The 18170-nt window shown below is 46.6% G+C and overlaps 7 protein-coding genes across 7 annotated transcripts; 2 read left to right on the top strand and 5 right to left on the bottom strand.

Moving 5' to 3' along the window:
• Positions 1-339: 339 nt before the first annotated feature.
• Positions 340-1833, top strand: KUCA_T00002530001 (uncharacterized protein; the record flags this gene model as incomplete). The annotated part of the gene is made up of 1 exon (XM_022602790.1): positions 340-1833. One exon carries the CDS (start codon positions 340-342, stop codon positions 1831-1833), a length of 1494 nt encoding a protein of 497 aa, XP_022458560.1.
• Positions 1834-1933: 100 nt separating this feature from the next.
• On the bottom strand, positions 1934-4234 carry KUCA_T00002529001 (uncharacterized protein; the record flags this gene model as incomplete). Its single annotated transcript, XM_022602789.1, has 1 exon — positions 1934-4234. The coding sequence occupies one exon, from the start codon at positions 4232-4234 to the stop codon at positions 1934-1936; it is 2301 nt and encodes a 766-aa protein (XP_022458559.1).
• A 358-nt stretch (positions 4235-4592) lies between these two features.
• KUCA_T00002528001 (uncharacterized protein) lies at positions 4593-6845 on the bottom strand (the record flags this gene model as incomplete). The annotated part of the gene is made up of 1 exon (XM_022602788.1): positions 4593-6845. The coding sequence occupies one exon, from the start codon at positions 6843-6845 to the stop codon at positions 4593-4595; it is 2253 nt and encodes a 750-aa protein (XP_022458558.1).
• Positions 6846-7497: 652 nt separating this feature from the next.
• KUCA_T00002527001 (uncharacterized protein) lies at positions 7498-8463 on the bottom strand (the record flags this gene model as incomplete). Its single annotated transcript, XM_022602787.1, has 1 exon — positions 7498-8463. One exon carries the CDS (start codon positions 8461-8463, stop codon positions 7498-7500), a length of 966 nt encoding a protein of 321 aa, XP_022458557.1.
• Positions 8464-8719: 256 nt separating this feature from the next.
• On the top strand, positions 8720-9208 carry KUCA_T00002526001 (uncharacterized protein; the record flags this gene model as incomplete). Its single annotated transcript, XM_022602786.1, has 1 exon — positions 8720-9208. One exon carries the CDS (start codon positions 8720-8722, stop codon positions 9206-9208), a length of 489 nt encoding a protein of 162 aa, XP_022458556.1.
• Positions 9209-9592: 384 nt separating this feature from the next.
• KUCA_T00002525001 (uncharacterized protein) lies at positions 9593-13641 on the bottom strand (the record flags this gene model as incomplete). The annotated part of the gene is made up of 2 exons (XM_022602784.1): positions 9593-13558; positions 13615-13641. The coding sequence occupies 2 exons, from the start codon at positions 13639-13641 to the stop codon at positions 9593-9595; spliced, it is 3993 nt and encodes a 1330-aa protein (XP_022458555.1).
• Positions 13642-13966: 325 nt separating this feature from the next.
• Positions 13967-15334, bottom strand: KUCA_T00002524001 (uncharacterized protein; the record flags this gene model as incomplete). Its single annotated transcript, XM_022602783.1, has 1 exon — positions 13967-15334. One exon carries the CDS (start codon positions 15332-15334, stop codon positions 13967-13969), a length of 1368 nt encoding a protein of 455 aa, XP_022458554.1.
• Between the last annotated feature and the right edge of the window lie 2836 nt (positions 15335-18170).

Genomic DNA, 18170 nt, shown 5'->3' with positions numbered 1-18170 from the left:
CAATATACCGCCGCAAAAAATGGGCCTCGTCAAATAGACAAAAAACTTAGAGTGGCAATAACATGCCGAAAGTAAAGACGTTCATTTCAAGAGTAGTATCGAGTTGCTCTGGTTACATCCCAAAAACCCTGAATCCATTTGAATCTCCATTAGACTTTCCGATATGCCCGTTTATGAAACCCAAGTGCATGCTCTTTCACAAAGAGCCATCGCCTTAACACTGCCTTGATAATGTGTGGCTCAAAAGGGGAATAAAAGTGATGTTTATGAAACATAAACCTACTCCTTCTATCTTCCCAACATATAAACAACCGCAAACCTTCTATCTTACCGTTCAAAATGTCTTCGTTAGGTCAGAAAGCCAATCGGTATATTCTCATCTTTGGAGTGATGACACTCGTTCCTCTCGTTTTCTTGGCCTACTCTTTGTCCCTTGTGTGGGGCAATAGCTGTGGGGCCTCTCCTCCATCTTCCGACTCAATTGGTGCCGAGAGAATCGCTATCATCGGTGCAGGTGCAGGTGGATCTAGTTGTGCTTATTACCTCCAAAAGTTCACGAGCTTCGGGTATAATATCACCGTTTTCGAGAGATCCAACTACGTGGGTGGCAGGTCCACCACCGTTAGGGCCAAGAACTCCTCAACTTTAGTGGAACTGGGTGCATCGATTTTCATTGGCGATAACGAAATAATGATGAATGCTGTTGAAACTTTTGGTCTGGACCATCACGATTTCAGCACTTCAGACGAGTTTCTTATCTGGAACGGGGAGGAGGCTCTGTACACCTACCAAGATAGCTCGATTCCGTACTATTCACAGACAAAACTGCTACTTCGTTATGGTTTGTCTTATTTTTCAGCGAAGACCCTGGTTTCGGGGATTGTTGACAAATTTTTGACCTATTATTACTCCGATTATTTTCCCTTTCCAAGCCTCACCAAACTTAGTTTGACGACTGGATTCAGCGAGCTCACTGGTGAGACATCGGAAACTTTTTTCACTTCGAATAACATTGGAAGTCTGTATTTGCACGAGATTATTGAAGCTGTCACAAGGGTCAATTACGCACAAAACGTGAACCAAATCCATGCCCTGGGTGCCTCCGTGTGTATGGCTGCCGGCAGTGCCTACAGTGTCACAGGAGGGAACTGGCAAGTGTTTGATAGCTTCATTAAAGTCTCAGAAGCGAATCTGCTGCTGCAACACGGTGTGGCCTCAATCAAAAAGAATGCACAGTCAAACTTTGAAGTTACTGCCGTTGATAGTTCGGGGTACGAATTTACGGAAGAGTATGATCAGGTGGTGATTGCTGCTCCTTATTACCAGACTAATATTAACCTTCCAACGGGGTACTCGTCAGAGGTAGAGAATCGTCAATATGTTGAGCTCCATGTTACTCTTCTCACCACTTTTGGAACCTTGTCAAAGAGCTATTTCAACGCGGACTACGTTCCCACAACGGTGATAACTTCAAGCGAAGGTGCACAAAAGAATACACCTTTCTTTTCAATTTCGAAGGTGGGGAATATCTCCGAAACCACCGAGTCTATTTACAAGATTTTTTCACCCGCAGAGCTCTCTGACAAATTTATCACTACATTGTTCGAGAAAGGCTCTACTATCAGCTGGGTGCACAGGAAAACGTGGAAACCTTATCCCTACTTGAAGCCAACCACTCAGTTCACAGACTTCCAGCTGGATCAGGACGGTCTCTGGTATCTGAATGGAATGGAAGAGTTCATTAGTACGATGGAGACAAGTGCTCTGGCTGGTGCTAATGTAGCTGCTTTGATTTCGAAGGGCAAAAATACCACCTTCCTCACGGTTCCTTGAATCTGGACTTGCCCATCTTCCGTATTTGTGTGCTACTGTATCTGTTACCTGACTAGTTTGCCATGATATATATACAAGCACTAACATACACTATCTATACTTATCGTACACGATTTGGATTCTTACCAGTCAATTCCAGAACCACTCTCTGTACGGAGGAGTCTCCAATTTGTCCTGCTGCCATGTACAATGACTTGAGGTAATACCAGTTCCAATCGAATCTTTGTTTGGATGACAAAACTATGGCAAGTGCTTCTTTCAGCTGATTGCATTCGATGAAGACACTAACCATTCCTCTCGCAAACTCAAAATCTTGCGCATCTCTCTTCTTGTATGGGATATTTGCAAATTTCTTAGTCTTTCTGTACAGTCCTCTTTCGGTCCACACTTTCTGAGCAAACTCTGGGTCCTTAAACACCCTGGCTGCCTTCAAACCAATGGAGTACAGACTGACATCTCTGGGTATAGCAACCGCAAGTTTGCGAGCTTCAATTTCAGCTGTTGTCAAGGATTTTGTTTTATCCAGCTGACCTTTGCTTTCGACGGCCGCTTGTATCGGCTCCTCAACTATCTCAACACCCTGAGAGTCCGCGGAAACACCTTGGTTATCAAAGAACGTCAGACGGTTATAAGCATCCTCAAAACGTTTCACTGAGTCTTCTCTTGCCAGAAGGACATTCAAGAAACTACCTATGATCTCTTGTCTAACAAACTGTTTCGAGAGAAGGAAGCTGTAGTTCAGGAATGCTTCACACTCGTTCACTATCTGATCGGGTCCATGCAGTTCTTTCAATGGCAAAAACGGAGGAGGTGGAACTTTGGAAGAGGAATCGCCTTGCAATCTGTACTCGAACATATCTATAACTCTCTGCCTAACGGTCCTGATTTGTGCATCGATTTGCGAGACAGGAACGTGGCCTTCGCCTTTATCAGTAGAACATGCAGTGAAATATAAATTCAGCATCCTTGGGCCTGGGTTGGAGACGATGCCATTCTTCTTTCCCAGAAATTTGCCTTGAAAAGACGAATTGTATAGCGCTCTTGTGAAGTTGACATCTCCATCCCTGGCTGCTAGATGCATCATCACCTCTATGACGTTATGGTTCAGATCACCTTGCAATTGATGGTACTGGAATATAAACCTCCAGCCTTTAAGTATATATCTGGATTGTCTTGAGCAGCCCCTTGCGAGCAATAACAAACTTTCAGGCTCTGGATCAATAGCAAAAGGGCCTTTGGACATTTCCTCGTAGATATCCAAAGCTTTCTCGATATCTCTCTTCAAGACATGTGCTAGGATCACAGCCGAATACGTCTTGGCATCAGGCTGAGTGCTGACAGCCATAAGTCTCATATTGTCAAAAATATCAATGGCTTTGTCGTAGTGTTTTGTCTTGATGCAAGTCTGCAATATCGTTGTGTACATCTCCTTGTTCAGAGACAATCCACCTGCGTTCATTTCCATCCTAACAATCTCCATTGAGTCAAGATCATTGACTTTTGACAGGCCCTTCAATAACGAGCCATATGTATACATATCAGGAGCGATGCCCGAAGCTTTCATTTGGTCCATCAGTTTCCACATGTGCTTGGTATCTCGGGATAGATTGTGCGAGTCTGCACAGGAATTGATGTACATGTTGTAAAGCTTTACTCCCTTTTCAATGCCAGCTTCATCAACCATCTTCTCGAACTGACGCAGTATCTCGGACCGTTGACTGGCAGGTATCCTCATGAACAGGGAATTCACTTCCTCTGGACTAAGTCCGTTGAATCCGTCGGAGTTCTCCCGCATGTGCGTAAGTATACCCTTCCAGTCTTCTCTGGATTCTCTCAGATAAACGAAAGCCCCACCAAGTTTCAGAACCACACCCTTTGGCATGGTTTTGAACTTGTTTTTCATCACCGAGATGGCATCTTCACTGACCTGTAAGCCCTTTTCACTCAACCTCTCTTTTAGTCGATCAATGGCCAGGTCAACAGGGTTCTGCTCGACCTCTTGTTTCTGTGGCAAAGCACGTCTTTCTTCAGCAGAAACTTTATCATCAGAGATCTCGGCTGATATTTCCAGTATGTCTCTTTCTAGTCCCAGTTCAGGATTCCGATTCACCTCGGCCTCAGACTCTATTGAGCTTTTACCCAGGTCAGGCTCTATCAGCTTCCCCAGCTTGTCATAAAAGTTGTTAATCTTACCAAGAGACTCAAGGCTCATGAGCTCACCGGGAGTGATGGGTTCTTCGAAATCTCGGAACTTTTCTGTCTTGTCTTTGGGTTTTGGTATATCTGCGAGACGTCTGGTGCTTCTCGGCCGCACGTGTATCCTATAAGCCGTCGAACACGGCACGCATTTCCCGGCTCTCACAAGGAAGCCAGAACCATAGCACCAGATATTTCTGTGCATGCCAACCCTTACGTTGAGGAGTTTCGTAGTGTTGAGACTCTTGAACTTAATGAGGCTTAATACTCTGGAGACAGTTTTTTTTCAGCATCGCATCGCATGTATAGTGTACCGGATCAAACCACGCCGCACTTACAGTGTACCTTGTTCAAATAATTTAAACCGAATGCAGGTTCGTCGATAGCTGGTGAAGAGGAAGTGTATTAGTTCTCATAATGACCCTAGGTATACAAAATAAACATTAAACATAATAAAAACCCTGATCGTAATTCAAACACAAACATAACTGGTATAGTCGTTTCAATATTGTCCCTTCGTCGCGTTATTCTCATAAGATTGAATGAATTGTCAACTCCTCTACTCAGCTAGCCACATCAGCCCCAACAGACTGCCCCACTACCATATTGGGAGTTGAGTTTGGGGTTGAGAAAGCGGGACTAGCCGGCTTACTCCTGGACATGAGGAGGGTGGGTGACCTGTTCTCATCTGCTGAAGTAGAGACTTTCGACTCCGGCTTATCATCGGCTACCGGATCCATCGGGTTCAAAAGTGCAGATATCGAGATATTTGTGTTGTTTCCATTGTTCAGGAATGTCTTGATTGGAGGCAGCACTGGTGCCAACTCGTTGGTGGGCGCGGTAGTATAGACAGATGAGGGTATCACAGGACCGGGGGTATTAACAATGTTTTTGTTGGCCTGCAGAACCGAGTTAGAAGATTCCGAGTCGGTCTTGATAGGGGGTAACAATTGCGGCTCCTGCGACTCATTTGCTGGCTTGGACTCACTCAACTTCCTGGATCCCAGTTTCAAGGACGATATGCCCTCAGTAATTTGGGAGATCATTGGTCCATCCATGAACTTCACAAGATTTGCGTGGGCACCTTTCGGATCTAGCAACAACCGAGACTCAAAGAGACCGGGTCGCGAACCATCAATGTGAATAGTATTCAGAGGATCAATTCCATTGAAAAGATTGAACAACTCTACTCTATAACCTCTCTTGTTGACTAGGGGATTTCCAACCAAGTTCAACATCGACAAGTGTAGCTCGGCCTTGGTCCTTGTGAGCAATGGCTTCAGTTCAACCATAGTCTTCAGTTTGTTATGCCTCAGGTCCAACTTTTCCAGTCCTATGAGGTTATCCAGAGACTCGAGACTGTTGATCGCATTGTATCTCAAGTTCAGAACCGCAAGCTTCGAAAGACCCTTGGGAAAGCCCTTCGTGGATGTCAGCTGATTACTGGACAAGTTCAACGATTTCAGACTTCCCAGCTTAGCAATGGCCTCAGGAACAGCTATCAGCAAATTGTTCGAAAGATCCAGCGACGAAAGATTCACCAGACTGTCAAAACTCCACGGGCTTATGTGGGAGATTCTGTTCTCTGCGAACGAAAGATGCCTCAAACCCTTCCACCTGGAATTGGATTTTTGAGCAGACTCGGGCTCTTCCGTAGTGAACGTTGCTTGTCCAGTCGACAAATGAATCGGGTCGAGAGCAGCAGGCGGGGATGTCGAGGATATCACAGTGGAATCAGATCTGGCCAAGCGACGAGTTGAAGAATGATAATAAAGACTGGTACGCATTCTGCGACCAGCAGAGCCAGATCTTTGAGGTCTTGAGTCGCTCGTTTCTTCGTTCAACATTGATTTTGAGCGGGGAAAGGAGGAAGAAGTGGAGTCAGGCAACGAGGATGGGAAAGCTTGAACATGGTGGGGTGCGACGGGAGGTTGATGCAAATGCTGAGAATATGATGGTGAAGATGTGCTAAGAGATAGGGTATGATGATGGCTGTGACCAGGAGGATAATAGTGATGAGCAGGCTGGCTGGTCAGTTGGGGAGAAGAAATTGAGATTGCTTGTTCCTCATCCTCTTCAACGGAAGACCCTCTTCTTGAGAGATCGTCATCAACCAGTTCCACCAGAATTTCCACCGGATCGGATATATTTGCCTTTTTGATTACCAGGAACTTCACCACCTCACTTAGTACATTCCATCCATACACTTCCTTGGGATCCAACTCTGATATCTCAAGTACAGATAGCTTCTTGAAGATCTTGATGGGCACGGTAGTATCGAAAGGGTACTCTTCGTGTCCTTCTATGAGTTTTGCCTTCAAGTCAGGGGCAATTCTCAGGCACGGGAGTTTCGTAAAAGCCGAGTATAGGTATTTCAAATCTGCAGTGATGGAGTCCTTTCCTTTTCCTGAACCATAAGACCCCATCACTCCCCACAGAGCAGACACGCTGGACATCACAGACTTCACACTAGAGATGGAGTGAATTGACTGGGCATCTGAGGCTATGGACTGGTTCCTGTGGAACTCAGAAAGGAAAGAAACGTAGTTGATCGGTGCATCCGGGTTGTCGATGTTATCCAAACGTATATTCAATGGTCCCACCGACATACCAAGCTCATGAAACCGCTCTAGCAAATAGTAGAGATGATGTAACGTCAGAGACAGCCTCACAGGCTTGGAAGCAGCCCCGTTAGCAGAAGAGCCTTTCGCAGGCTTCTTGTATGCCACGAGAGCGTTGGCCAATTGTCTCTCATGGCTTCTAATGAACGTGGCCAGGTTGTGAATGTACACGTCACCCTCACAGGTAGCAGCCATGACAAATGGGACAGTCTCTGAAAGCCTCTCGAAGTTGTCCCCGAGAAATATATAAAAAAAACCGAACGGCGTACAGTAAGCCTCTACTGAAGTTCACCTGGGGTTTCCGGAAGCCACACACAATACAAAAAGCAGCAATATGATTGGCTTGAACACAGCAATAAAAAATGTCCTTTTGTAATTCAGCTTCTCCGATTTCGCCAATTTCCTTCAGCACAAAGGCCAGAGTTCGCGTAATGTTGTCCTGTTCACAAGCCCAATTGTTTGTTTTTGTTTCTTTGTTGAAGGAGTCATTTGTTCCCAATTGACGTGCGATGACAAATTACCTGAGAGAAAACTAACTGTGCGGCTCAAACTTCCACGAGGTGCTTTTGTATGCGAGGAATACTTGATTATTTGTTTCAGAAATTGAGATACGAGTCATTGAAAATTTTTAGACGTTTGCGGTTTTATTGATATTTCGTGTTTGTGATCGTTCGTTCGTGAAGCGTGAGAGGACCTGGACAACTTCAGCGGTTTGATGGGCTGGTAGGCAGACCATGGAGTAAATTTCAAATGAGGTTGCGTTATTTGTTTTTGACCTTGATTAGCCCCACAAAAAAAGAAGTGATTTGTTCGTCACTCTATTTGGATTAGGCTAATTTTCCTGAGATCATTCCCCTGTCTTGGCAGTCCATGTTGTCGTATACGACTTCAGGGACCTTATACTCGTGATGTCGTTGTTAGACATGCCATCCGAGTTTGGTATTGAAGAATTGTTATCTCCGGTACCCTGGTCTAGACTATCGTCAATCGTAGCGGTGGCGCGGTTTGCCACGCTAGCATGGATGCTGGGAGCATGCAACGGAGTGGTGGTGGAGGTCATTCTCTCGTAGATACTTGCCGGCGGGATTCCCAATGTACTTGCATTTGTGTCCATGCTCCGCCTTCTCCTATTTCGCGTAGAGCTTGCCAAAGTCACGATAGAGGAGTTGTCCATGTTGGTGCCCTGGGTAGCAGGGTTCGAAGGCGCGATGCTGGGGGTTGGAGTATAACCGTAATAGTTATTGAACGTGATGATCCCCGGGTTGTTTGTCACTGAAGTGCCTGCAGTGGTGGGGGCAATGGAGGTGGCCGTGGTAGAAAGCCCAACCGAATTGGAATCTGTGTCGCCCTCACCAGACGTCACGGACATGGACGACACTGATATCATGGGCGCAGTACTGGCGTTCTCAATGGAACTCGCCGCCAAAGAAGACGTTCTTGAAGTCCCTCCATTGCTGATAGCGTCAATGTTGGAAGGACCACTCGATGGAGTCCCACCAGCAGAAACACTTCTTGTTCGCACCGGCCGCTGCTGCATCCGGGGAACAACGGCGCGGCTGCCACTCTCCTGCAAATTGGCACGCAATTGTGGATTCACCGGGGAACTCGACGTCTTGGTGTTGTTCATGAGTCTTCTCACCCAGGAGAATCGGCTATTGCCTGGACTGCGCGATTCACTGGAGGACCTGTGTCTGTGGGAGGTTGTTGCCGCAGGCGCAGTTCTGGGCTGACTGGTGACCGCAGCGTCCACGCTCCTTCTGGCGGAAAAGGACGTTCTGGCCGGACTGTTGCGATTTTCCGGTTCGATTGTCATCAATTACAAAGAGAAGAAGAAATAATATAGAAAGAAAGAACAGAGAAGAAACCTACAACAAAGAGAACAAAGAGAACAACATTCAGAATGGCAGCGATGCCTCATCTCAGCCGGGGTTAAGAGCCAGCGGCGTGGAAGGGCAAAAACGGTTAGGCCAGGTGTTTAAGGAGGAATCTAACAAGAGGCTTTAACAAGAGGCTTTGACAGGTCTTTAACAAGGTCTTTTTGTTGGTATTAAATCTTCACACTGTTTGCAATGACTCACTCTCATCATCCCGACACGTTTGAGATCTGCGGAGTTACCATGGGCTCCACAGACGTTCTGCTCTACGTGATAGCGTTCTTTGTTCCCCCTTTCCCAGTCTTAGTCAGAAAGGGCTTTTGGACTTCGGAGTTTTTGTTGTGCCTGATTCTCAGCTTGATATTTCACTTGCCGGGAATTGCCTATTCGTGCTACATAGTGTTTGACACCAGTGTCCTCACGGGCTCCCCGCAGGGCATAGCCTCCAGATTCAGACATATCAACCAGGGCTATCAGAATCTCGATGCCGAGAATGGCAACCAAGTTCCAGAGAGCCTGGAATATACTAATTACGAAACCCGGATTGTTTCGCCTTCTCCACATGTTGTGAGCCCTCTTTTCCCGGAGATTGAGGAGCAGGTGGATGCTGAGCCTCCTAGTTACGAGAGCAGCACACTGGCTGCGGCGAGGCATTTTGGAGATAACAAGGTCCAGTCGCCGTGATGGTTCTTGGGGAGGTCCTATGGCCGCCACAGCCGAGTTTATTGGTTTTTGGGTGGCATACAGGTGATGAGCAAAGGGATTGCTTCGGTGCATGATTGGCCGACAAATCACTTGAATTTCCGTTAAAGGTCCAGAGACTTATTAGTGTTAAAGCAGTCTATGAGCTAAGGGAAAAGGGATTATTTTGTGCCTACTGGTTGGTTGGATTTAAAGAGAGAGACTTTTTACTGGAAAGTCCGCAGCGCATTTTGAGTGAATTAAAGGTTGAGAGCAAAGGGTCGTCTAGTGCCCGGTTGAATGAGTTATGCCATTACAGACTATCCATATTTACTCAAATTTATATTAAAGAGACTGATGTTTCCATGCTAATCTCAACTTCACTACTCAATTCGTCAATTGCGCCGCAGACCGCAGCGCCAAAGAACCAGCGGCCAAAAATGAATCTGCATGATACACTTTCTTCGTACCATTGCAGTGGCCGTTCTGCTTGGAAACACCGTACCCACCTCCTCCTGGAGTCTGAATGATGATCCTGTCACCAGCATTGACTTCAACGGTATTCCTGCCACCGATGTTGATCTGTCTCTGCTCCACAATCTCACCGTTCTCATTCCGTGTGGTCTTGATGTACAGATTGACTCCTCTCTGGCCGTCCTCACCACCTGCGAATCCATGAGGAGCAATGACTCTTCTCTCCGACAGAATAGAGGCAGTCACGGGAACACTGAACTCAATGTCACGAACACAGCCGTCTCCTCCGTTGAATTCACCATGACCTCCGGAACCCTTTCTGATAGAAAAGTCACGCAGGATCACGGGATACCTTCTCTCGAAGATCTCGGCATCTGTGATTCTGGTGTTGGTCATATTAGTGTGAACACCACTAACTCCATGCCAGGTTGGGCCGGCACCGTGACCACCAGCAATGGTCTCGTAGTAGCCAAATCCTTCCACATATGCGTCTCCGTCGGAACTGTTTCCGCCAGTGCCAAAGGTGAAGTTGTTACAATCACCCTGGGAATCTGCCATGACATGGAAAGCCTTGAGAATGACATCCGTGATTCTCTGGGAAGTTTCCACGTTTCCACCGACAACTGCACATCCCTCCAATGGAGAAAGCAATGAGCCCTCTGGGATGATCACCTCAATAGGACGCAAACAACCCTGGTTCAATGGGATGTCCTCATCAACAAGACATCTCATACAGTAGATGATTGCAGAGTAGGTGATGGCTGTTGGAGCGTTCAAGTTATTATAGGCCTGACTGGAAGTGCCAGTGAAATCAAACACGGTCTTGCCTCTGACGGCGTCAGTCTTGACCTCCAGCTTGATTCTGGAGCCATCGTCCATGTAGTCCTCTGCCTTCAAGCTCTCACCATCAAATCTCTTCGCAACATCTGCAAGCATTCTGGTCACCGTGGTGGCAGCGTTGTCCTGGATAGCAGTCATATAGGCGTGAATGGTGGCCAGTCCAAACTCCTTCACCAGTTGGGCAATCAGCGAAAGACCCTTCTGGTTGGCGGAAATTTGAGCATTCAAGTCACTGATATTGTCCGAAAGTTTCCTGGTACCAGAGCAATTGGGGTGTTTTGCTGGATCCTCCAGCAAAAGCTTGCGCAACTTGGCCTCTTGGAAAACTCCCTTCTCCACCAGAAGCTCCGAGTAGATGGCTGCACCCTCGTCGCTAAGGTGCTTACTGTTGGGAGGCATGGATCCAGGCAACAGCCCTCCAATGTCAGCATGGTGGGCTCTTGAAGCCACGTAGAAGATGATCTCACCATCCTTGAAAGCTGGAGTCACTACAGTAATGTCCGGCAAATGGGTGCCTCCGGCAGAAGGGTGATTGGTAACGATCACATCACCAGGCTGGATCCTGTCCTTCCATATTTTCGCCTGAGCAGCAATACACGTGGACATGGAACCCAAATGAACGGGCAAATGAGGAGCATTGGCAACTAGGTTTCCGACTGGGTCAAATAAGGCACACGAGAAGTCAAGTCTCTCCTTCACGTTGACAGAAACAGACGTCTTCTGGAGAGAAGTTCCCATTTGCTCGGCAATGTCCATGAATCTGTGTCCAAAGATGGAGAGCAAGACTGGGTCAATCTTGATATCGGTGGTCTCAGACTCAACACTAGCGGCCACTGATTCGCCCTTGGAGATGGTGATAACTACATGGTTCTTGAGCACCAGAGCAGAAGAGTTGGGTGGAATAACGTTGGTCTGCGTACCATCAGCAATGATAGCTGGACCAGGAACATTGGTGCCCACCTCCAGATCTTCCAAGCGAAACACCGAGGTCTCAAGACGCCCACCTTCAAAATACACCTCCTTCTTGAACTTGAATGCGTCAGCAGCAACCTCCTTCACAGCACCAGACTTGTTGAGAGCCTCGATCTGGCTATCGATAGACTCTTCAGCACGGTCAAGAGCCTTTCCAATAGCTCTCACACGAACATCGTCAACAATCAGGTCCTTGCCCTCAAAAACAAATCCGAATTCTCTCTTGTGCAACTCCAAAAAGTGAGCCTCAAAGTCAGCGTAACTGCCTGAACCAGACACCATAATGGAGGATTCTGTTCCCTCGAATCTCATGTTCAGATACTTCTCAAACACGATATCGGAGTCCCGGAACCCCTGCGACTCTAAAGCTGTTGTAGCTCTCGAGATCAACGACACGAATCTCTGCTGGAAAACCGTGTCGTTGGTGGCATTCAAGGTCAGAGAACAAGGCTCTCTCACTTCCTCCACCACATTGGCCAGGGCCATTCCGTAGGCAGACAGAACAGAGGAGTATCTGTGGATCAACACCGTATCCACACCCAACGAATCAGCAACTGCAACGGCATGTTGACCTCCAGCACCACCAAAAGAGACTAGTCTGTGATTGGAAATCACGTGACCCTTGGCCTCTGTCAACTGTCTGATAGGTCTGGACATGGTCTCGTTGGCAATTTTGATGAAACCGTAGGCGATTTCGTCGATGGACTTTGGAGGAAGATCCGGGTGAGCAGCGTTAATCTCCTTAGTTAGTTCCATGAACTTTTGAACGGGAGTTTCCTGGTCCAATGTCTGGTTTTCGTCCTTACCAAAGATCTTGGGGAAGTACTCTGGCAACAATCTGCCCAAGACAAGATTGGCATCAGTCACAGTCAGAGGACCGCCCTTTCTGTAGCAGGAGGGGCCCGGCTGGGATGAAGCACTTTCTGGTCCGACCTGGAAAAGCCCGTTTCTGAAGAACAGCATGGATCCGCCACCGGCTGCCACGGTGTTGATGTCCAGTTGAGGAGACTGGATCGTAACACCTGCAGTAGTGGTTTCAAACACGTGATCAAACTTGCCATCACCGTATCTGGAAACATCAGTGGAGGTTCCACCCATATCGAATCCGATGAGAGGAATGTTGTTCTCAGGATTGTAACAAGTCGCCGAGTAACCAACAACACCACCAGCTGGGCCAGACAAGATAGCCCTCAACCCGGAGAACCGGGAGGCATCCACCAGCCCACCATCCGATTGCATGAACTGGCATCTCACGCCAGTGGGCACCTCGGCGCCCACCGAGGCCAAACCCTCTTTGAGCCCACTCTGAAATCCGCTCAGGTACCGCTTGATCTCTGGGGTCAGATACGCATCGGCAATTGAAGAGTTCGCACGGGGCACAAACTTAATGACAGGCGAAAGATCACTGGAGAGAGATACGTGGGTGAAGCCCACCTCTTTCGCGATCTCGCCCACCAATATCTCGTGCGCGGGGAAGGTGTATGAGTGCATCAAACAAATGCCCACCGACCTCAACCCCGTTGCATACAATAGCTCCAAGGTGGACCGTATACTGGCTACGTCTGGTTTCTTCAAAATCCTGACGGCCTCTCCACTTAGCCCTTTGACCAGATCAGCATCACTCTCAAAATCGACGGTCTCGAATTTGGCAGGATCCTCACTGAAGTCTTGTAGAGTCACTCTTTCGTCGATCTCCACCACCGTCTCGTAGAGAACATCTGGCTTGGAGATGGACAGATCAAAAATTCTGGGTCTGGACTGGTTTCCGATCACCAAACAGTCTTTGAACCCTTTGGTAGTTATCAGTGCACATCTTTCACCTTTTCTCTCCAAAAGGGCATTCGTGGCCACCGTAGTTCCCATTCTGATGTACTCGATCTGGGAAGTGTCCAATGGCTCTCCACGAGTAATGGGCTTTCCTGAAAACTTCTCCAATAGACGCCTTATACCTTCCAGAGGAGCATCGGGATAATTAGAGGGGTCGACGGATAGCAATTTCAAAATCACATCGTCTTTAGCGTCTCCAGTTCCGGGGTTACCAACACAATCTGTGAAGGTTCCACCTCTCTAAAAACTTGTTAGCAAAGTGAAAAGTGTGTGGCTTATCTATGATATTTACTCACGTCTATCGCGATCCGGATCTTGCCCATTGTAAACGTGTCTCAACTTATAATCTCCAATCGATTATAGTCCAAGAAAATCTCGTTGAACTAAACAATCGGCCGGAAAATAAATTTGCTTCCGCGAATGAGGCTCTACTTAAATGTCTTTATCCCCCAGCCCTCATCGCTATCGCCCGACATGCGTAATGGCTGCGGAAGTTCAATTCCGTCGGATCTTCTCAGCCAACGGAATTTGACTTCCGTTTTAGTGCGCCGGCGAATATCTGATGGATCACGTAATCGCGATTAGTTACTTATCTATCGGCTCCACAAGAACGTCGTATTTGTGATAATGTACTAATTGTGTGTGCTTTTACTCTTTGAAAACCTGGCCCATCACGTGCTTCTCTCTCTCACTCTTGTAGGGCACAGCACCCGGCTTACTGTGCTTTCTCTCGTTATCCTCTCTACGCTTCAGAGATTGGATCTCCACACGTTTGATCTCACCAGCCTTCTTAACGCTCTTTGGAAGATGTCTGTGTCTGGCGATTCTTCTAATCTCAGGCATGTTGGCAAATCTTTCCTTGAGCTTCTCATCATACTCCAATTTGGATCTTTCCCTGGTGGACTTGACACTGGATCTATCGTTAGCCTTTGATCTCCACACTCTCACATTACCCTCATCTGACCCCGACAAAATGTATTTTGAGTCCATCGTGTATTTCACAATGAAAACATGTTGCATTCTCTTGGTGTGATATATATCCTTGGAGTGGCCCTTCTTGACATCGTAAATTCTTATGGTCTTATCATATGAACCCGTGGTCAACTCCTGTCCAGTCGGAGAGAAATCCACGTCCATCACCGCACTTACATGGTCCTTGTAAACGTTCAAGGATCTGGCCATGTTTCTCATATCCCACAGGTAAGCGTTGTGGTCTTCACAAGCAGATGCAAAGTTGAAGGCCTCGATTGGGTTCCAGCAAATGGCATTCGTCCTCAACGAAGTCTTGATCTTTTGGATAGGCGAGTTGGTCCTTATGTCGTACAATATTATCGAGTTGTCTGAACCAGCACTTGCTATTATCGATGTCTCCGTTAGGTTGAATTTGACTGTATTCACGTTGTCTGCTCCCCATGACAAATCACTGATTGGGTTGTTGCGGTTTAGATCCCATAGGTTTATAGTCGCACCTCCCGTCACAAACACAGGGTCCTCGTAATGGTGATCCATGGACTTGAAAGAATGCTCTGCCCTCCACGTTTTCACCAGTCCAGCCGTGGATGCTTCGGTCTCCTCCTTCTGGCTCTTATCCTGGTTGTCCACATCCCACAATTTGATTGTTTTATCGTCACCACAGGACAAAAGACGACTGTTTGGTTGTGATACAACAAGCCCGGTACACATTCCGTAGTGGGCCTTGAAGCTGTACGTCTCCTCCCTTGAAGCCAAATCCCAGTACTTTACTATACCATCACCAGAGCCAGTGGCTATCTTGTTCAACGTCTTGTAGTTCTTAGCAATGCTATAGACACCATCTCTGTGGCCACGACCTAGTTGACCAATGAACGGCTGCGCAAACATTCTCTCCATCTTAGTCGCTGTGAGTGCTTTGGTGTATTCTCTAGCTCTTTCAAAAGGATGCAGTGCTGGATCCAAATTTCTTGGAAGTGCAGACTCCTGCGTGTTTCGCACAGGAACATAAGTGTCAGACGACCTTGATATCGTCTTGATCTTCATAGTTTGTGATTTGGAAGAGTATGAGTTGTAGCCAGTTTCTCAAAGATTGTACAACATCACTTATAATTATCTCAAAATTTTTTTTGCAGAAGGAAGAGTCGTGTACGGGATGATTCTATCAAGAATGCTGAGGGGATCAGAGGAGCGATTTCGGACCTGCAGATGTCATTTTCTTGTGATTTAAGACGTTACCATCAGTGTTTAGGCTTCTAATAGTCGGTTAGCAAGGTTATACAGACCTAGGGACCTATTTGGGAGAGTTATGTGGGTGTAAAGGGGTGGAAATTTGAACTATGAGGATGCTGCACAAACCAAAATACAGATGAAGTGTTAATAACACGACAAAAACTGATAACGGAACTTGAGTGATATATTCAGATTTTACGAGAAAGTTACCAATTTAATCATCGATCCTCTGCAGGTTTGAGATGATCTGGTCCCAAGATCACCAGACATGACAAATCTTCATGATATCTAAAGCAAGTGTTACTTAGTTGTCATGCAAGTCAGGTACGATAACCGAGTCTTTCAGTATATCTTCAGGTATCGTCTCATGAGATACCATATATAGACAGATAGTCTATTCAGAACGGTGCTGGATCCCCACAACTGAGACTAGTATTGTAGACTACAACCAATCCAAGATTACCTACATCCGTCTAACTGAATACTGCCAGGGAGAAAAGGCCAGGACTCACCTGGCTCTCACCTCATAACCATCAACTCCGGTAGCTGCCCGTCAAACAAGACCTTTTTGGCAACCTGATTGCATCATATATTGTCCTGTGACCACTCGAGAGGTATCACTGAGTCTTTAAAAGACATACATGCCAAGCTGCCAATTCCATTGGCTTCGGTCTAATTCCCGTAGGCTCTGGCTTTATACGGAGTTGATCATTAACCTTTCTGTTTTAACGGAATGCGAATTCCTGCAACTGACTAATTATAACCGAACCTGGCGTATGTGTACTATTTGTCTAGGAGTAGTACTCAAATAATGCCCTCGAGTGAAAGCCGCGAGTGAAAGCCGCGTGTACCGCCGATCAGCACTCGGCTTTGACCAAATCCGCTTCAAAAAGCCTATAAAGTGCTACGCCTCAATTTGTGGCTATCACCGACCACTGTAAATTGAGAATATCCACCACATTCACCATACGGTTACGACTCTTCTGCAGTAAGTCGACACGAGAGACTTTAGTCCAATATCATCTCGCTTGTAACATTGATTGCATCCAAATATACGAGATGGGTCTTCAGAAGTGCAAAGGCGGCTTTGCTTCAATTGTCTCCCAAAGCCGGCGATGGATCATATTTGCACACCATAAGCAACATCTCGCTCCGAACTTGGGCTGCTATGCTATATTCTGGTTAACTGTAAGTACCCCTAGGTCGAGGTTGCATTTTTGTGATCAAAAGGCTACCCCACTAGTATGGCCACAAATGATTGCGAGCTAAAACTCTATCGATGTCCCATCGGGAGATGACTTTGGACGCAGAGACAAAGCCGATGACTGCAAGCAAGTAGGCGCAAAGTGGCCATGACCTGGAACAATGGACAATAGGATCCGAAAACAAAGACCAGGCTTGGCAGAAGGGTCTCAGAAGAGGAAGATCTGCTAAATTGATTTTAAATGAGAGGGTGGTAAATAACAAGAATATTGCACTAAAATCAGACAGCGGCCAATCGGGAGAGAGACCTGGATTACGGCAAATCTACCGAATTCCAGTGTTTTTAAGGTTTTGCGGAATAATAAGCGTAAGTCGTTGTTATCCCCTGCCTCTTTGATTTCCGTGCACCGAAATGTACACCAGTGATGAAACCCCGACATGGAGGCGCATACCCTAGGTGATTTGGATTTCACTTACATCTTGAGGGGCGCATCGTTAGCGGTGTGGCCGGAGTGCAAAAGCTGATCTTCGAGGTTGACGATAGTTGCAAAGTGAAAAATTGAGTTGCAAAAAATTAAAGTGTAATTGCATATAGTACGATTCTTTTACAAGACAATAATGAAACTAAAAAACAACGATTACAGAGGCTGAACCCAGTCGCCTTTGGTGGTTCCAAGTGTGCGTGAGTGAATATATTATGCATTCTAATTCCATGCGGCATTTGCCAACCACAAGTCAAATTTTACAATCAAAAAAATCCCAGCCCAATATCCATAGCAATATCTGTAGCCAAGTCCGTTATAATGTCTTTCCGTATGACTATCGTCACAACGACCAAGGCCAGTGGTTAGACTTATGCCTCAACAGGGCAAGCCATTTGCTTAGCTATAGTCTAATTGTATTGTAAATGGGGCACGGACAAATATCCGCCCTTCAATGAGCAATTTATTAGATACTTCAGTATTGTCTCTATTGATACCGCCATCTGGCTAAGAAAAGATCATCATGAGACCACGTAAAGAAGGATGTTTTTGCTCTTTCGGAATCCAGCTGCCGATTTCTCAAGTATTCGTCTATTCGGATATGCAGCGTTTTCAACTAGAAGCTGTGCACGAGTAAGGGAAAGTATCAAGTCCATACCAAGAACGTCGTCCTTGGAGCAGACATACTGCAATATAGAAATAGGGCCATCAAATCACACAATTCAATATTGACAAAACTATGGCAGCAGCCCTCCAATTTTGACTGAAACGTAGGCGGGTACCAACAATAAAACTGCACCGGATACCACATGCATGCAAGAACCGGCAAAGCCACATGGGTGAATAGGATTCCGCCAAAGTCGAAAATCGTTCCTTGCGAGGCAGACGTGCGCTTCCCATGAACAGGGATAAATTCGAAGGAGTTGTAAAATTTAGACGCTTTTCTGCATTGTCGGATAAGAGTG

Source organism: Kuraishia capsulata, genomic scaffold (genome assembly GCF_000576695.1).
Source record: "Kuraishia capsulata CBS 1993 genomic scaffold, Kuraishia_capsulata_scaffold_3, whole genome shotgun sequence".
Lineage (NCBI taxonomy): Eukaryota > Fungi > Ascomycota > Pichiomycetes > Pichiales > Pichiaceae > Kuraishia > Kuraishia capsulata.
Note: the sequence above shows the minus strand (reverse complement) of the source record. Positions and strands in the feature narration are given on the sequence as shown.